The 20,986-nt window shown below is 32.8% G+C and overlaps 1 protein-coding gene across 1 annotated transcript; it reads right to left on the reverse strand.

Annotated features, from left to right (window-relative positions):
- Nucleotides 1–1,029: 1,029 nt before the first annotated feature.
- Nucleotides 1,030–19,475, reverse strand: Tdo2 (tryptophan 2,3-dioxygenase). Its single transcript, XM_046458793.1, has 12 exons — nucleotides 19,340–19,475; nucleotides 19,042–19,147; nucleotides 18,005–18,095; nucleotides 13,996–14,066; nucleotides 12,755–12,882; nucleotides 11,330–11,516; nucleotides 10,001–10,108; nucleotides 7,277–7,388; nucleotides 5,167–5,224; nucleotides 3,823–3,902; nucleotides 3,222–3,312; nucleotides 1,030–1,586 (listed from the first exon to the last, which is right to left on the reverse strand). The coding sequence occupies exons 1-12, from the start codon at nucleotides 19,372–19,374 to the stop codon at nucleotides 1,433–1,435; spliced, it is 1,221 nt and encodes a 406-aa protein (XP_046314749.1). The 5' UTR covers nucleotides 19,375–19,475; the 3' UTR covers nucleotides 1,030–1,432.
- Nucleotides 19,476–20,986: the final 1,511 nt, after the last annotated feature.

Here is a 20,986-nt window from a genome sequence, read left to right on the forward strand (position 1 = left end):
TTGCTTGTATCTGCAGATGCAGAACTCATGGGTATGGTCAAATTAATAAATAATTTAAAGACAAACTTAGAGGATATGATCTTTTTAAGAAAAAAAATCTTGTAATTGAGATCAAAGAATAGTTCTGTTCCATCAAGAATTACTGCTTGCTCTTGCTAGAGATAATCCATGTACATTAAAATTGATATACATTTCATTTTTTTTTATTTTTTTGCTACCAGGAATTGAACTCAGAGGCACTCAACCACTGAGCCACAACCCCAGCTCTATTTTGTATTTTATTTACCCCATGGTTTCCAGGAATATCAAATGATAGGAACTGAGTTCCTTAGCACATCACTGTTGCTGAGGCTAGCTTTGAACTTGCAATTCTCCTGTCTCAGCCTCCGGAGCTGCTAGGATTACAGGCGTGTGCCACTGTGCCTGGCTGATGTACCTTTTAGATTCCTTTGAGAAAATTATATACTACTTCCCATAACATAAATTTAACTGAATACTGTCAATATTTGAACAAAATTTAAAAAGGAAAATGAAAACATATATGATATGTAATCACCAAATCAATAAGTTTAAAATAATGATTCATTTAATATTTTGAATTAGATTTGAATGAGGTCATTATTTAGTCTGTTTACATCTCTTTTCTTCTGGAAAGAACATTCTTCTTTGGGAGAACATTTTGCTGTATAGTAGAGTTGACTGTATCTCCCACACCATGGGCCCTGGAGCTGGGGAAAGGTACACTATTGCTCTGTTGTGGTCCAAATGGTTGAGAGTTGGGACACAGCCTGAGGAAGGAAGTGGTCTCCAACAGGAAAGACTAGAGCTAACATCCACATAGAAGAGACAAAGAGTTCCCAAGGTCTCCAGGAATATCCCATGACAGAAAATGAATCCAGTTCCAGACTCTTTTGAATTCTGTGAGTAAATGGACTAAATGTCCAATGGATCCCCTCTAGATAAGTGTCAGGTAAATGTCTGTTATAGGTCATCAAGAATGTTAAGGAAAACAATGTTTCAAAAATAATATACAATGAAAGACTAAATTTATTATTTTTGAAGTTTTGTTTGAATTAATTTTGTACAGAATGACACTTATTACATAAAATATCAGAAAAAGCTGGTTTACAAGTTATGAAGTATGAGGTAAACAGAATGATGATATTCAGTGATTACATTAAAGAAAGTATCAGGAGAAACTGAATTTTTAATAGGAAAACACCTGTGTACAATATTACAATTTAACTCAATTATTTCTTATTTTAATGGTTAAATCTTATCATTACAAACATGCAGTAATAAAGTCTTTTCCAGAATTTAATCAAAACACCATGCTGCAAAACTATGTATACAAAAATACTCTTCATGCTCATGAAAGTGTAGAAAATAAAATATAGACTGATAAAATTATTCAATGATATTTCAGATGACTTTAATCTGATTCATCACTGCTGAAGTAAGAGCTGTCACAGTATTCAGCTGTGTAAAGGAATTTATGAATGATTGGGTTCATCTTTGGTATCCAGTGTCGGGGAACTAGATATGTTGAAAGATTAAATAAATCCACAAACACCTTGTACCTGTCACTGAAAAAACATACATGTAGATGTGTTAGATTTGTTGTCATGAAATATTTAAAATTTGCACCCCCAAATTTCTTTCCTCAAATATTTTTCATTAAACAGTTAATATTCACTACCACATATTGCATGTTATATATTCCATATGTATCATATTAGTTATTATGTAGTATTTAGTATTAAGATTACTTAGTTTAGAAATCATATCTAAAGATTATTTTCATAAAACAATATTATATATTCAGTAGATTAAGCCCAGAGTGATACAGATGAAAATCTGGAGTCATTACTTTCATGCTACCATTATAAGGACAAGGGTGTGTTCTTCCTATTTTTAAAGGATGGTACACAAAGTGATTTATTTAAAAGCATGCATTCTTGGTTGTTCATGGAAGAGTATTTCCCAACTGCAAAAGGAGCCACCCTGTAACTGCCATGAACAGAGTAATAAACTAAAACACCTTCTTGGATTGATTAAAATGTCTATAGAAGTGGTTTTTATGTTAAAATTGCTTTTGCATTCTTTAGTGAACTATTTTAATGGTTGCACTTTTATAGACAAAGATATTTGCTTTGAAGTCAAATAAACATGGGTTTGAATTCTGGTTCTGTCACCCCAACCCATTGGGCCTTGGACTTGGTGTTTAAACATCAGTGTTCCAGTTACTAACTGTAAAATGAAAAACACAATCCCTTGGTTTGGCCAGATCTTTTTGAAGATTAAATGAGATGATAACACACTTAGAAATACTACTATGTGTGTTCATTATTCCCAGCACCTACTGATGTATGTGCTAATTTTCTACAGACAACTAGTATTTCATGCATACAGAAGTTATTCCCATGGAAAATGAAAATATATAAAATGTATAATCACAGTTTCAACCTGTGCATTTTATAAATCAGCCAATCAGGTAGTAAGATTCGGGATAAAAGCAATGTACTATAAAAAAAATGCAGGGACAAAAATGTGAATGTCTAACTTATTGAGCTGATTCTTCTTTTCCACAGAGCTGTTTCCTCATTTTTAGGTATATCTGCGTGCGTATAGTATACATCTATCTATAATAATGAGCATATTAAATAAAATAAGAAGGCAATTGTCTTAAAACCTGCTCATTGTGTTTTTAAGACCTCAATAAATATTGACCTCTTTCTCTGTAAAGACTGTGGAAAAAGAACCCTCTGGAGTAGCTGAAAGTAGCTTCACAATATAAAACAGAGTTGTATCAGGAAACAAGGAACTAGTCTAGCTGTGTTATTTATCTGACCAAGAAAATATTAGAGGAGTTAGTGATGAAAGTTTTAGTGTAGTTAAAGATTGAGCTAGAATGAATTGAAGACTTTTCTTCCTGGACAAAAAGACTGTTAATTCTTTTATGTTCTCACTAATCATGCAGCCCTGGGTAGCAACACTCCTTTTCATCACTGGACCAAATGAGTGAAGCTTCATAATTGAGGATTTTACACAATTACGTTCGAAGGATCAGTAGGAATATAATCATCTAACTACAAATGTGTTTTTAGCAGTTTAGACAGGAACAAACACAAATGACTTTTCCTAGCTAATGGGCATAGATATGGAGAAACAAAGGACTGGTGACTTCCACCAGATGAGAAGAACCCCCTAGGCCCACTCACCTCACGGTTGAGCGCAGGTACTGATAGCCCGAGGAACCCCCAGTGCCAGCTTTGCTGCCCAGCATTCTGTGCACCACGCACACATGGTTATCTAGGCAAACACACAAATTTACTCCATGAATGTTTTTCTGCCATTAGTTCACCATGTTCTCAAAACAAGTGTTGGTAATGATTATTTCTGAAGAAAGGCTGACACTTGTAATCACTTAGCCATATGGGAGGTTCACCTGTGGGAACCAGCGAAACAGTAAGGTTGCCTAGCACCCCACATAGTTTAGGCTACATGCATTTCACTCCATCCATCATTGTAGTTAGCCTGTGAAAAGAATACAAAGGGCAAGACCACATAATGACTTTCATGAGTCTATGCCAATTTTGCCTTATGGGTCTCTATTTTCACTCAAAAAATAAAGATAATTAAAATTATATTTTAAAATTGCATTGACATAAAGATAAGCATATTACTATTAAATATTACAATATTTTATTTGACCTAAACTTCACTTTTTTTTTCTGATTATAAAATTGAAACATTTTCTTGAACCCTCAAAAATATTGAGTAACCAATCAGAATGAATTGGAGAATAGAAGGAGGACTTACATCTCCATTTGGTCATGAGACTATCTATGTCCATAAGGAATGTCAGCAGCTGAAAAGGAACCTGGAATCTAGGCTCTTCCCTGAAGGAGAAAATAATAAGAAGATATCTACCCAAGAAAATTCATGGCTTAAGAATGTATGAGTTTTATAATTAATAAGTTGGCTCTGGCAGCAATGTCATATTTGCCTAATAGGATCCGTAGCATTTTTGGATTATTCTCCTGGTTTCTGTTTCTTCATCTCAAAAATGGAAATAACAATACTCACTTTGCAGTATTTGTTTGAAATCTAGAAAGTTCCAGAAGTATACACAAAACAACCAGGAAGAATATAGATTCTAATTAAAAGAAACATATTTATACTACGTCATATTTCCCAGCTAGTACAGGTCAAAAGCTTCTAGGAAATACATACACACAAAACACACACACAAATGCTTTTTATTTCCTATATTTGTTTTCTCATTTTCACCTAATCCTTCAACTTTCTCAGAGCATTTTTTACTTAGGACATCTAAGTTTCAATCATATATATGTATTTCCAGTTTAGGAAAAGAGCTTAAAGGTTTTGTTTATGCTGACACTCTGAAGAAACAGATTTGAGAGGATATTAAAAATTAAAAGAGCCAGGCACGGTGGAGCATGCCAGTCATCCCAGGTACCCAGGAGGCTGAAGCAGGAGAATGCCAAGGTCAAGTCCACCCTGGGCAACTTAGTGAGATCCTCTCGAAATAGAAAATAAAATAGGCTGAGAAAAAAGCTGAATGGTAGAGTATTTGCCTAGCATGAGTGAGGTCTTTTATTTTATCCTTAGTTCTAAAAGAAAAATTAAAAATATGAGGTGGCAAAACATCCTGAAAATACAAGTATTGGAATCCTTTTTGCTAGCATGTTACCCTGTTTTTGACATGGATGATTCGGATGGAAACTTCACACACGTGAAGGAATATGTGGACATTTAAGGAACACTTAAAACATTTTAGACAGTTAAAAAATTATCTGAAATTGTTGAATAAGTAGAACAATGGTTAACAAAATGTTTTCATTAATTCTTTTTCATTTTATAAAACAGAAATAACCAAGCAACACTATTTAATGATAGAATATATTTTGTAACTGAGTTTCTCAGAAAAAATTGAATTTTAGCCTGTTAGGACAATTAATAACATAAAATACTTTGAGAGAGAAAGAAAGAGACCTGCTGCAGAGATAAAGTTATAATTTTATTCCTTGCCATTTAAATGTAAAAATTTAAAAATAGAATTTAATTATTTTGTTTTCTTCAAAAATTAAATTACTGTTTTAAACTATAATTATAATATATAAGCTATTCATTTGTCTTTACCTGTAAAAATATATCATCAATGCTCCCTGGAGAGCTTTGTATGACAGTCGTCTTTCACCTGCAAGATACACAATTGTAATTTAAATGGTAGTTTAGGGCAGTCATATTAATATGGTGTTATTACCTTAGATAATGATATTAACTTTTTAAAATGGTTGATATGCTATTAGAAAACATTGTAAGTTTTAGCTTAAATATTTCATCCCTTGCTTGAATTTGAAAACATTATCATTCAAAAAATTATTTGAATATTGAATTATAAAAGGCAAACTAAAGATTGTACATATACAATACAAACACATTTATACATTTTATTCCTTCATTATAGTTATACATTATAGTCAGGTTCATTTTGACACACTGATAAATGCATATAACACAATTTGTTCCATTTCATTTCCCATTGTTTCCTCTTCCCTCCCCACTCCCTACCACTGAACCCCTTCCTCTACTCTACTGGCCTTCCTTCTATTTATTTATTGTTTTTGTGTGTGTGTGTATTTGAAATAGGTGTATTTCAATTATACTTAAAAGTGGAATTTGGGCTGGAGTTGTGGCTCAGTGATTGAACACTTGCCTAGTACATGTGAGGCACTGGGTTCGATCTTCAACACCACATTAAAAAAATAAACAAATAAAATAAAGGTATTATGTCCATCTATAACTAAAATTTTCTAAAAGTGGAATTCATTGTATATATTTATATATTCACATAGCATAATTTTGTCCATTTCACAATCTTTCAATGTTAGGAAAACCTGGTATGGAAGAAATTACTTAACTTTCATGAAAAATATATTTTCCATGTGAAATAGTATGGTTATTGCCTTTCAAAAAATTAAACAAGAACTTTCCTGTCTTCATTTTAAAATGTTTTTCTCCATTTCACTTAAAAGCAGTTTCCTTAGCTTTAAGGAGTATAACGACCACATCAAAGCATCTGTGTGCTCTTACACAAGGCTTCACTAACTGCATTATAGAAACAAAATTTTCCACACTTTACCAAGGTTTGTGAGAACACTGAGGATAACAACTTTACACCTTATAGAAACTATTTTCACACACTGCTATGCCTTGTACTAATAAAAATTCAAAGTTGTATCTATTCTGCCTATTTCTTTTTTATTTTTAGTCATATAAGACAGTAGAATCTATCTTGACATATTCATACAAACATGAAGTACATTTATTCTAATTAGGATCCCAGTCTTGTGATTGGACATGATGTAGAGATTCAAGTGGTGTGTGTATGTGTATGTATATATGTATATGTATGTATACACACACACATACATATGAAAGTCATGTCAGATTCATTCTACTCTTTTTTTTTTAATACTAGGGATTAAAGTCAGGGGCACTCAACTACTGAGCCACATCCCCAGCTCTATTTTCTATTTTATTTAGAGACAGGGCATCACGGAGTTGCTTAGCACCTCACTTTTGCTGAGGATGGCTTTGAACTCATAATCATTGTGCCTCAGCCTCCAGAGGTGCTGGGATTATATGCATGCACCACTGTATGCGGCTCTACTGTCTATTTCTAGTTTTGAGGTTTGAGTTTTGAGGTACTTGACAATAAAAATTCAATGAACACAATAGACTGAAACAAATACAAGAAAAAATTGAGTAATGAGGATACTGATTTTACTGGTCAATTCGTTTCAGTAAATTATAGCACAATATAAATTGCACAAAAAATCATCTTGGAAAACATCTCTGCCAAGTCATCCTCATACTCTGAGTAGCTCTTGTGTCCTCTTATCTCTACCAAAGTATGTACAATTGCAATGATTTTTTTTTCTTTCTTTCCCTTTTAGGCTGTGAGCTACTTGGAAAAAAAAACACTTTAAATTTACCTTGCTATCTCTCATGTATAGCATATACTTGAAAATATTTCTATTATCTTTGAACACTGGGCATAGAAATATGTTAACATAGAACCATGAGTGACAACATTACCCAATTCTTGTTCCTATAATTTCCAATAAGTAGAATAGCAATTTTCATTCTATGTTCCCCAAGTAAAGTTTCCTAGTCTTCTAAAATTATATTGTGATACACTTATACATTCCAGGAAAAGGAACCTTAGGGGGAAAAAAATACCTACCTTTACTAAGGAGATGTTCATGACGTTTCTCATCAAATAAGGACAGTAACACCTCTTTCTGTTTCTGAAATTCAGCCATCTGTTCCTCTTTTTCTTCAGACTCTTCTTTAGCCTTCATGGAAAATATTATATTAATACTCTCTAAGAATAAATTTATTTTTAAGCCAACTTCACTTAGGAAAAATATTCTGTCAGATTCAGAAAAAAGTATACTTGGAATATTTATATTGTCATTTTATATTACAATTTGGAAATTATTTCTTATGAAAAGGAACCTTTAACACATGCACTGGTTCTATGAGTTTATTTAAGTTTAAATGATGTAAAAATCTGAAATTGTATATTTATTCTTCCTAAATATCATGAAAATGAACCAAGATGACAAAATTGCAGAAACAAGTGATCAATGATGATTGAATTTTAAATAGCAATTATTTATAATAAAACTAAAATAATTGTGCTTAAGAAAAAGTTCAGAATTCTTGGTCAGTAAAACATGAACTCCATTGACATGCTATATCCAGTATTGCATTCTGTACATATAATTTAGATATGTTTTTATTCATTTGATATCTATTGGTTTTTTTTAAAATAAAATTTATTTTTCTGACCACTGCACATGTTCTAATTACAACTCAATTAACCAAAGGGGGTGAACAAGCTAATATAATAATCTTCTCTTCATCAGAACAAACACACAGAGTGGTAAAAGAGGCTGCCTGGGTATTATTGTCAATTAATTTTTCATTTATGCAGTAAATGTTCATGTGAAGTTGATAGAGATAATAATTATGAGCAAAAAAATGAGTTCCCCAATCTCACACCCTTATCTGGTATGAACAATTACCCAAGCATAAAATTGCAACCATGAACAGTGCTATGTAGTATATTAGTGCCATAGTAACCCATAGTAAGGAGATTAGGGAAGGCTTTCCTAAGTCAGTCTTCCTTGAGCCAAGACCCAAAAATGGCACAGAGTTACCTGGTGAAGAATATTCTAAACTCAGAGAATAACATACAAAAATATTGTGTAAAGACAAAGAAATAGACTCTGCTAGGGAAATAAGTTCAGTGTGGTTAGACCAAGTGAGATCATGAAAGTAGTGTAGATGACATTAAGGATTTTTATCTTTATTCTAAAAATAATGGGGAAACACAAAAAATCTTTAAGCAATTGGGAGATGTGATCAGTTGTGCATTTCAAAAATGTTACTCAGGCTATAGCGTCAAAAATGAACTGGAGTGGAGCCATACTGAGGAGGTAGACAGGACAGTTGAGATACTACCCCCTCAGTCCAGGTAAAAAACAATGGCAATTTTTGCTTGAGTGGTGGTGGTAGGTGAAAGAGAAATATTGAGAGTCATGCAGAAGACAAAAGTAGTAGAATTTGGTAATAGCTTAAGGAAGTGGCTCAGGGGGTTGGGCACAAGGATCATTTGCAGTTGACTATTGATAATTACATGTTTTATATGAGATTAACTTTGAGAGGATCTCATTGGTATGAGAGTGGATGGAAGGGGCAATTTTCTAAGTTTTGTTTTATTGGTGTGTTTTTAAGAGGACCAGGAGGAAATATAAAATAGAATTGTAAATGTATGATCTGAAGTCTAAGGAGATATCCAAACCAGAGATAAATGCTCTATATTTTTTGATTTGTAAAAAAGATAATCATTGGTAAATAAAAAGATATTAAAACCATGGATATAAAAGAGACCTACTAATGAAAGAACACAGCGATCGAACAAAAAGGATCTAAGTCAATGTGTTCAAAACCCCAGCATTTATTGCTCTGTGAAAAAAAAAAAATAAGTAAGAAAAGAAAAAGAAAAAATAAGGATGGAAACAATATTTATTAAAAATACTATTTTATTTTATTGAATTTTATTTTAATTATTATTTCATAATAATAAATAGTCATTGATATTGAGTGTTGTTGGGGTGCTAAATAAAATTAATGTTAAAAATGGCCATTTGTGAATTATGAGGTGTAGGTTGAGAGTTAGATGGGAGATAAGGAACTAACCATTGTTCTAAATGCTTTACAAATGTCAATCTAATGGAATGCCCACAATAATTCTGTGAGGTAGACTCCTCTATTTTACTAATAAGAACTGAAGCAAAGAGAGGTTATGTAACGTGTTTACTATCACACAGTTCCACAGTGGAGGTGGAATTTGAACCCATGCAGTATGACTTCAAAGTTCACCTTTTAAGAACTATTCTGATACAATCTATCAAGATAGAGAATTTAAACAACTCTTTTAAGAAATTTAGTCATGAAAAGAGGATGAGAGATTTGCAACTTGAGGGAAATGAAGAATCAACAGTATTTTTAAAGCAGAAATAATTATTTCTGGTCTAAAGAAAGAACATGGCAAATTATAAGAAAAATCTAAAGTTAAATGGCTAAATATATTTGGTTGACTACTTCTTTGTTTGATTAGTTGTGCCTAGAATTAATCATAATTTGGAATTTTCAATTGAAATTGAAAAAATCTACTAAACTCAGCTTTTCACCACACACAAAATTTAGTGTCTTTATTTAGTGGATTTTTATTGCATATGAAGAAAATTTTATTAATCATGTAATATAGCCCAGAAGATACATTTGTGAAAGAAAAAAATGAAAACTTAAGGAAATAGCAAGAAAATATTAAACTCTTAATTCTCCTTCTATAATAAATTTATATTAGCTGTCTTTATATTTATGGCATCATAAATACCTGGATTTTTATAAATTCCTCTTCTAGGCCTTTGATGATATTTTTTTCAAGCTTTCCCCAGAAGTTAAATCCAAGTGGCTCTAAACCAGGTGTTCTTTCTAGCCATGCCTTAAGTAAATATTATTTTTTAGGTTAATACACAGTAACATTTAAAATAATTAAAATACATTGTAACTATCATTTATAAATCAAAACAAGAAATATTCATAATTAAAAAAACATGCCACAGGTTCATTTGTAAATATTTTCCTTGCTCTCCAATTTCTTCTCTTAGGAAAGAGCAATTGATATATTTCATTTTCTTAATCATTAAGACAATCATCATTAATAATATCTACTCTTTTTTTAAGAAATACCTTATTACAAAAGTCCCAATATTCTGCTAGAAATCCATGAACATATCTAAACATTGTTTTAATGATATATTCTGGTTTATATAAAAAAGCAGTTTATGATTTAGGAACTGAAGAAAGCATAAGGATATGATCTATTTTCATTTCAGGACTATAGTATACTTAGAAACTTTAAAAAAACATCCAATCATTTTTATATTCCACAAGACTTCGTAATCTAAAAGTAAAAATGAATTTTTGCACACCTGTGAATTATCATTTAAGCTACATTTAATTTTGAAAATAGCTTTGTGATTTAATTTCTCCCCATCTTTATAAGCCATTATATCATAATACATAGAAATGTAGTAATCTAGACACATTTATAACATCCAGGGGATTAATAAGGAGAGTGTAATTCACTAAGAGAAAAGTTTAATTTGCAAAGTAAAAGGCTTTGTGAAAGAATTCAAAATAGTACAATTCTTATTTAGTAATTTACTTATGAAGAATCAAATTAATAATTTCTGAAGACTAGGTGTAGATATATCCCTAGGGAATTTGGATATGAAGGGAAAAAACTCTGAAGAGTATGTTCTTGGTAATTAAACTTAATTAAGAAATGGAAATTTCCTATTACATTATATTTTAGAATAAAATTTATTGAACAATTCTTCATACCCAGTCTAAAAATCAGCTGATTAAAAGTTGCTCAGCAAGGATGTTTAAAGGTATTGTTTTAATAACATGAGGTTATTAAATATTAACATACATACACTTGATTTTAAAAATTTCTGGATTTCCCAAAAAGGTATTGATGTTTTCAAAATTATAATAAATTGAATTTAGAAGTTTAGCATTTTGGGAAATTTTATTCTTTCCTTATATACCACGATTGTATCCCTATTTGATATGAATTTTAAAATTCTGATGTGGCAGACACTAAATCAATTAGATGCATTGAATTAAACTTTACAAGCAGTATATGAGCCTGTACCTCCACGAGCTTCAGAAGTGTTTTCTCCTGCTCAGACTTAAGCACCAGTTCATTGTCTTCTCCTTTGAAGTTATCACGGTAATGTCTTCTATTGTAAGGGACTCTCATACTCTGAAGAACACCAATCTTGTTTTCTAATAGTCGGAACTGGAAACTCTGGAAGCCTGATGCTGGAGATAAGTACTCTCTGAGAATAAATGCAGAAGGGAAATGGGTTAGCAGTATAAACCACTGCAATGGTTTCTTCTGTTGTGAGGGACTGTCAGCATAATACCAAGAGCACACACATGAACCACCTGGAATTGTACCTATGATTGGGCCATTATTGAAATAAGGAAAATGAACTGTCAATCAATTTGAAGTCAGACAGATTGTAGATTTGTGAAATATCAGATATATTTCACTATGTATAATATATAGTTTGGAATATATGATACTATGTATTATATAAATTTACATAAATATATTGAATACTATATACACACGTATCTATATATATGTATGTATACATGTGCATATATATGTCTGTGTGTATGTACATATATACTAGTAATTGTGTGTGTGCATGTATGTGTTTGCTAATTTTTTCTAAGATAAAGATAGGTAGACCATAGGCAACTGTTTCATTCTACAATGCTAAAAGATGTTTTACAAGTATTATTTAATCCCTTCTATGAGTTACATTATTGGATATTATCATTCATCTTGTTTTCTAGTACTATTGTAAGCATCAGTGTGATAATGGACATTAAAGAAATAAGATACAGCCTAGTACAAAATAGGAAATATAAAAATGTGACTACTAACTCCCTAAAAATCACCCCCAAACTCTTATATCCTTATAAATGTCCTTCACCTAACTGATGTTGAAAATAAAATTTTTAATCTATCACAGAGAATTCTATCACTGCTCCTTTGATTGTCAAATATGTTTGGGACATTGCACATTACAAGATATAATGCACTCAAAGTAAATTTCTGGAGAAAAATTTTCTAATTTTGGTGAGAAAAAGCATACACATATGCACACACACAGCTATAATTGCTTGAAATTTTTGAGCTAAAATTTGTGGCTCAATACATAAGTTATGACACTTTGATTGACATGTTTTTATATATATCACTACTGTTTCTTGTATTTTCAGATTTTGATTTTTAAATTAATTATACATATTTTGTTAACTATTTTAGCCATTTATTAAATTGTCTAAAATGCTTTTTGGAAAAAAATATGGCACACAATGATAAATTGAAACCAATTGATCATATTATTTTCACAAGTAAAAAATGAGTCATAAAATATTTTAATAATTTTCCAAATGCTTTGTGATTAAAGATCTCAAAATCCTTAAAGTGTCAGCAGAACAGGTTCCTCATGTCACATAAACCCTACTATGTTGTTTTCTGAATCCCACGGGTGCACACCTGAAGTCATTGAAGTCCAAGGCTGTCATTGTTTCCAGGACAGAAAACTGCTGCACCAGGAGCTTGAGGATGACCACCACTCGGTGCATCCGGGTCACAACCTTGAGCATGTTCCTTTCATCCCTGACCTGGAGGTGAAGATATAAAACTCTGAGAAGATGCAGAGTAGAGTTAAATGACGATGCATCCTATTGATTTTATGTAGATATTAAAGATGAAAGTTAGAACTAAAATGTGCCAGAATATATGTTGAACTAACAGAAATTCTGCAAGATCAGAATTTTCTTTCTATTTCTTTAGAATAAACAGAAAGTACATGGAAGTAAAGTAGAAATAAATTCTGGAATACGACTCCCACTGATTCCAAAACAAGTTTCTCTTTTATTTTTGCTTCAAAGAAGAAAGGTCAATGCGGACTTCTAGGAAAGGATTAAGTAACATGTGAATAAATCTGCTCTTCAGAGAAAGCAGAAGTTGCCAAAGATAAAACTGGGAATGGCACTCGTATCCTGAGAGGGTGCTGTCTGGTATGTGTGCTGTCTTTCCTGTTTCTGGGCACTATCCTGAAAGGGCTTGAGAACGTGGGAAACTGCACTTGGAACTTCTGCCTTCCCCTGAAGCACTGCCCTGCCAGCCTTTCACTTGTTTTGTTCTCCTTGTCATTTTCTTCCCACTACCCTTCCTCCTCTTCTTCCCTTTACCTTCTTCCTGCTCTTCCTCAGCTTCCTGCTCCTCTGTCTTTTCCACTTTCCTCATTATTGCTCCCACCTTCCCACAGCTGCTATTCATTAGAATACAAACCCACTGCCTATTAATTAAAGGATCTCTATTAGTTAGCCTGGTCACCTGCCAATACTTTGAAACTTGATTTTTTTTTAATTTTCCAGTATTACTATATAATATTAATTGTTCTGGAAAGAACCATAGCAAAATTATTATATTAGTCAGCTCTATGTAAAATTATGTGTGAATTTTTTTTTGCTCTTTTCTGCTTATTTGTAATTTCTTTTTATTCCCCCTAGCTTTTAAGAGAAAACTATTAAGTTCTAAGCACTAGATCTCAAATTTGAATCTTAAAGCCATGTTACAGGGAAATATGTCTAAACTGTCTCCTCTGGGGAAAAAATACTGTCTAAACTGTTTTTTTTAAAAAAATAAATCATCAAAAAGTGGTTTCAATATTAAGTTTTTCACATTAATAATTTCTACATTTTTCCAAAGAATATCATGTCATAACTTACATGGCCATTCTGAAAGATCTCTCGAACAGAATCTAATTCCCAAAGGATTTGCTTAAACCAGAGTTCATAAGCTGTTAAAAAAAATCTCAATTTGAAAATTACAAGAAACTCTTGGACGATAATTATATAAAAGATACATTTAACATATTGAAAAGAAATGAAAATATAACTTTAAAACCAATCAATATCAATATAGACCCATTTAGGCTATAAATATTAATGTTAACATTATAATAGCCTCCATTTATTGATTGTTTTAATATGTCAGGCCTTTTACCTATATACTTTATATTTACTATTATTACACTAGTTCCTCTTAACCAAAATATTGTTTAGGTCTTTTAGAACATAGCATGCAACCTAATTCTCACTTCTTATGTGGAAGCCACAGGCATGCAGGGAAAAAGCAGTGATACTCAACTTCAATTACAAGGTGATAAATTAATAATCATTAACTTAAATGAAATAGTGTAGGATAGTAAAATTGAAAAATTAAGGTTGAGTTACTTAAAATGCTCTGTTCTGTTTATTTGCAAAAAAAAAAAAAAAAAATCTAGCAATTCACAGGCACAGGACAAATGGGAAAGTCACCAGATGTTTGTAGTAAAATGATAATGACAAAGCTTTATATTAGTCCTAAGGGTAATTCCAGGGGCAACTTCACAGCAATTGATTCATCATTGTCCAGTACATCTTCTCTGATCAAACTCATTTGCTTAAGCCAGAGTTCTGTCAAAGCATCTCTGTTGGAGGATTTAAGCAGGACCTTCTGAATGAATTTGTTTTCCCCTTTCATGGGGAACCACAACAATAAAATTGTCATTAAAGAAAAATGACAGGGCTGGGGATGTGGCTCAAGTGGTAGTGTGCTTGCCTGGCATGCCCAGGTTCCATCCTCAGCACCACATACAAACAGAGATGTTGTGTCCGCCCAAAAAAACTAAAAAATAATTTTAAAATTCTCTCTCTCTCTTTCTCTCTCTCTCTCTATCTATCTCTCTCCCTCTCTCTCTCTCACTCTCTCTTTAAAAAAAAGAAAAGAAAAATGACAGATATACAATCAATCAACAAATATATGAAAAACTGCTCATCATCTCTAGCAATCAGAGAAATGCAAATCAAAATTGCTCTAAGATATCATCTCACTCCAGTCAGAATGGCAGCTATTATGAAGACAAACAACAACAAGTGTTGGTGAGGATGTGGGGAAAAAAGGTACACTCGTACACTGCTGGTGGGACTGCAAATTGGTGCAACCAATTTGGAAAGCAGTATGAAGATTCCTTGGAAATCTGGGAATGGAACCACCATTTGACCCAGCTATTCCTCTCCTCGGACTATACCCTAAGGACTTAAAAATAGTATACTACAGGGACACAGCCACATCAATGTTTATAGCAGCTAAACTGTGGAGCCAACCTAGATGTTCTTCAGTGGATGAATGGATTAAAAAAAGTGGCATATATACACAATGGAATTTACTCAGCATTAAGAAAGAACAAAATCATGGCATTTGCAGGTAAATGGATGGCATTGGAAAAGATAAATGCTAAGTGAAGTTAACCAATCTCCAAAAAACAAATACAGAATGTTTTCTCTGATATAAGGAGGGTGACTCATAGTGGGGTAGGGAGGGAGAGCATGGGAGGATTAGATTAATTCTAGATAGGGAAGAGGGGTGGGAGGGAAAGGGAGGGGGCAGGGGATTATCAAGAATGGTGGAATATGATGGACATCATTATACAAAGTACATGTATGAAGACTTGAATTGGGTGTCAACATACTTTATATACAAACAGAGATATGAAAAATTGTGTTATATATGTGTATTAAGAATTTAATGCCAAAATGTACATGTATAAAGGCATAAATTGGCATGAACATACTTTATATACAGAGATAAGAAAAACTGCTCTCTCTATATAATAAGAATTGCACTGTTGTCATGTATTTAAAAAATGATAAAATGAATAAAAAACAAAAATGACAGAGCAAGGGGTATTGGAAGAAGCATATTTAGAATCAATGCATTGGAAGTTATTAACAATTGTAAGAGGGGTGGAAATCTTAATTTTCCTTAACTTCAGTTGACTCACTTGTACAATGATCCATTAAACACCTACACATAAGCCTATGTTTCAAAATATTAAGGCTTGTAGTAACATGATGGAAATTGGAAACATTTTGAATCCTTTGTGTCACTAGACTATCCAGGATAAGCAAAAATGGTTCTCTCCATTAACTTATCCTACCCATAATACTCGAAGTACCTAGAAAGTACAGATTTTGTCATATTCATCTAATATTTTTCCTCAGTACTTAGCACAGTGTTTTATATAATATTAATACTGGGTAATTGTATAACAAATAAATTAATTAAATAGTCAATGTAATAATTAGTGACCACTGAAGTCAATTACTTAGATGTCTCTGGTGCATTCTATTTAGCTCTATCATATGGATAAGGGATATGTTTCTATGATAATGGGAAAATCCAGTTATAATCTCAATCTATGTTTAAGGAGATATGGGGGATCTTATTTTCATGTTTGGGTAAAGAGAAAATATTTATTGATAAGATTATTTATCTTCTGTATCCCTTTTGCAGGTCTCACCTTGCAGGTGGCTTGTCCTATAACCTACTGCCTATATACTATACTTAAGGGTGGAAGGAAAGTGTCCCTTTCAAATAATGATAGCCACCATTCATTGCATGCTCATTATGTGCTATAACTCAGGCTAATTGCTTAATGAACATTATCTATTTCATTTTCCTAGAATTTCTATAATGGGAACATACAATTATTCTCTCCATTTTACTGATGGGGGGAAAAGAGGTTCTCAGACCTAAGCAACTTGATTAAGGTCACATAATAGTAGAGATAGTGTTCTAAATGATTCTGAATTCCAAGTTTGTGATACTATGCCATGATTCTTCTCTCATTGATTCCCCCCCCCCTTTGGTATTAGGGATCCAGGGGCCCTTTACTAGTAAGCAATATTGCCAGCCCTTTGTATTTTTATTTTTAAATTTTGAGACGGGGTCTCACAAAATTACTAAGTCTCTTCCTGAGTTGCTGAGGCTGGCCTCAAACTTAAAATCCTCCTGCTTGAGATTCCCAAGTCTCTGGGATTGCAGGTGTGGACCACCATGCCTGGCTTCCTATTGATTTTGTGTTAGGATAAGCAATTAGTAAAAACACACATATAAAAACAGGATTAAAACACATAAAACCAACTATTTTACACCTTTAGCTTCTTTACTTGGCAGAGTTTGACATTTTAACCGGCCAGTGAGGCAAGCACCAATTTGAGAGAAGAACACAATGAATTAGTAGGAAAGGGGAAGATGTGTAGACATAGGACATGGACAAGCATGAGTTACTGGGTCCTGGTCGATACAGGACTGTATTATGGCACTGACAATCATAGAGCAAGTGTTCGTGATATCTTGTGTCATAGAACTCTTTAAGATACATATTCATGGAAATTTGCACACAATTTCAGAGTGCAGGGAATTTCCAAATTTAGAAAGTCTATAACTCCTTGAAACTGCTGCTCAGAAACTGGAAATACATAAAGGATAAACACATTTGATAATAGATTTACATTTTTGCCCAGTACCAGATTTTTCTAAAATTATGTAAATCTTCAATAAATTTAAATGATTTATTTCTTGAAAGTAGATTTTCAATGTTACAAATCAAGAAATAGCACCATCTTAACTTGCAGATTCTTTGTGAAATTCCAAGCGATGAAAAGTCCCCTTGGAGTTAAGGATAAAACTGAAGTCCTATTTGACCCAATTAGCAGTAAAGGGACATAAAAATGACTATTGTGATGTCCCAAAAGGATACTATGAGAATTAATCTGTCAGCAAAATATTTTCAAGCACCAATAACAAAAACAACTCCTTGATCTTTCACCATCTTCTAGATAAAAGATGGTAGCTGTCCTCATTTTCAATAATAAATACCCAACAAATATTGTCCAGCCCTTTGCAACTTACCTTGATGAGTTATGATAAAAAGATGTTCATCATGGATTTTATTTCCTTTCATTTCACTTTGAAGTTCTTGTGCATTCAAAACTTTATCCAACTTTAAATGAAAAATAGGAAGACTGATTTTAGAATTACAGAACTTGAGTCTTTTTAATCAATTTTAATAAGAAGTAGAGTATAACTCTGGAAAAGGTCCCCAAAGTCCCAGATTCTCAGAAACCAATCTAGTTTCTTTCAAAAAAATGAATGTAGGAAGTTTCATCATAAGAAGTGAGTTGAATTTGGGATTTTTGTCCTTAGAAAAATTTGATTTGGTAGAACTTTGTCATAACAAGTGCTATAACATCACTGAGAAGTCTCATCTTGCATGTCTCATGATGGGAGTGTGACAAAAGCTTAGCTGACTACATCTTCCTGTCCTTTGTTCTTTTATTCTACTAAAGAGCCTGGTCTGCGAAGGTCTTTACATTCTTTATCAGTTCATCCTTAGAAGCCCATTGATGAAAGCATCAAAGTCCCTTATTTTTGCTTTTTAAAAAAAAGTAAAAAAGACAAACAGGATGAAATTTAGCTCAGAATAATATCCACATACCTCACTTGTTGAGACTTGAGATTTCTCTTTTATTTACTAATGATTTCAAGAAGATTCTCACTGATCTTTATATTTCTCCTTTAAGAAGAGAGTGTATAAAAATAATTCATTTTTGAGATGCACTTCCATTTACCTATGTTGAGATTCATTGACCAGGTCTTATTTATCTACATTGTGCAATGTCTGCCTGTTATCTAAACTGCAATTTATCTTTTATACTCTTCTGCCCAGATTCTGGATTCTGTGCTTTTTACTACACCTCTATCAGAGAGGTGACTTTTCATCTAGAATCTCCTTTTTTTTTCAATCAGAAATTGAAAAAGCATAAACTTTCATGAAAAGAAGGTATCTTTAAGTCTGGTCTATTGATGATGCATGAAAAACAAAGTCATATAGCAGAATTTAGAACCTAACCCTGGAAGTGAAATATCATTAGGACCCTGCCGCTTACCTGCAGGTAGTCCCCATAAACGAGACCCCCTTTGCTGGCTTTATTAACACCAGCTTGTGATTTGTCTTCTTCACTGCCTTCTATAGATAGATTTTTAAAAGCATATCTGTGGATTTAATAAATGAGGAGAAAAAAAAACAGAGCTTGAGAAAACACAGTTAACTAATAATTGAGTGATTAAACTTCTAATTTAAGAAAGGTGATAATTTTCAATTCTCCTTAAATTCCGAGATTAAAAATGATCATACCTGGCACCTGTAAGAGCTAAACTCCTCTTAGAATGTAGGTCAATACTCACCCAAAGTTGTTTCCTAAAAATGGGCACCCACTCATGTTAACTGAGGAGCAGGGAGTTGAGTCTAGATGGACCGTATCATTGACCTACCCAGATGTTATACAGCTGCCTTTTATGCATCCTGCTTACTGTGACCCAGCCAATCAGCATTCTTCTTATATTCCCAGCTAGTTTCTCGTTTCTACTGGTACAGAGAGGGAAATTCAGAGTGGACTTTTATTGGGCACAATTTGTTTGCTAGTACAGCAGCTATTCTGCCAAACTTAATCACCTGATTTGCTAAGTTCTGCTTTTATTTTCAAAGTGAAAAAAAATAAATTTAAATAAATCAATAGTCCAATTTAAAAAAAAAAAAAAACATTCATTCAGTTTCAAGTAACAATTTGGTGTAGTGTTAGGGTTTGTAATGATGATCAGATTATAAAAAAGAAACAAGTATTTATTTATTCTTTCATATTTGCTTATTCTTTTGAATTTTAAGCCAATAACTGAATTTGAATGTCTCTGGGGAAAAGAAAGCACTCTACAACAGAGGCTAGTACCTGCTCAGAGCTCACTTGCATTTATTATCAGAGTTATCCTGGCCAAAATCTCCTCTAATAATTAGGAGCAGTTAAGCTCTCAACACATTGCACTGTAATTGAAGTGGATTGCTTCATCCTGTCACACCAATGACAGGTAATAGGAGTCATCCACATCAGGACACATTGTCTATAGAGAATTTAAAAACAATAATAGCTGTGGGTCCACAATTTGAAACAATGTCAGCAATAAAAAAAAATGCTTTCTAGAAACAATGAGCTAAATTTCATCCTGTTTGTCTTTTTTACTTTGTTTTTTTAAAAGCTCTAAAGAATTGTTGCAGGGACCCCCACATCAGGGCAGAAGCTCTTAGCCTTGACTTTAGCCTGCCTTGGCTGCTGCTCACTAAGAACTGTCCTCGGAGACATCACTTCCTCTTTACTCCCCCCCTCCAAAAAAAATGATAGGTACTTTTCCACTTTTCCAAAGTCAGAAACATCATTTCTAGTCTTGACCTTACCATTTACTGTGTGATATGGGGAAACCTGATTAACTTCTGTACCTATCAACTTCCTCAAGAAAAGGTAATGAAAGTGTTCAAATTAATTGTAATTTTGAAGATCCTGTTATACCCTAAAGTGTTGATTTGTATCATTGTATAATAAATTATCATTTTAATGTGTAAACATTGTCGAATAAACGGCATAAAAATGCTATAAGAGAAGCAGGAAATCATCAAAATCATATCCTACACCGGTCCTAATTCCTTTGGGATTTTCAGACCCTGGTAATTGATTGCACATGGGACAGGAACTTACATGGGAAAGGGATGGTGTCACTGTTCCTTTTTCTGGTGTCCTGGGCCACAGTTTTTGAAAGCAGAGAATATCTGATTGTCCCTCTTTCTCCATTTGGTTTTGCAAGTAGGTATGTGCTTTTAAAGAACAGAGCTAAATAATTTATTGCACTCTCCTTAAGCCTTTTGAGCTGAGAAGTGCTCTTCCCCTATTGGTAAACATACTGGGGAAACTAATAAGGAAATTGGCTTTCCCCCTGTAAATTAGAAAGAAATGGATATTCTAGGAAAAAAAATAATTTGCCTTTTTAAAAAGTAGCTTTCTACTTGCA

This window comes from Marmota monax, unplaced genomic scaffold, assembly GCF_021218885.2.
Source record: "Marmota monax isolate L192 unplaced genomic scaffold, Marmota_monax_Labrador192_F-V1.1 WCK01_AAM20220418_F8-fsc00002, whole genome shotgun sequence".
NCBI classification, from domain to species: Eukaryota; Metazoa; Chordata; class Mammalia; order Rodentia; family Sciuridae; genus Marmota; species Marmota monax.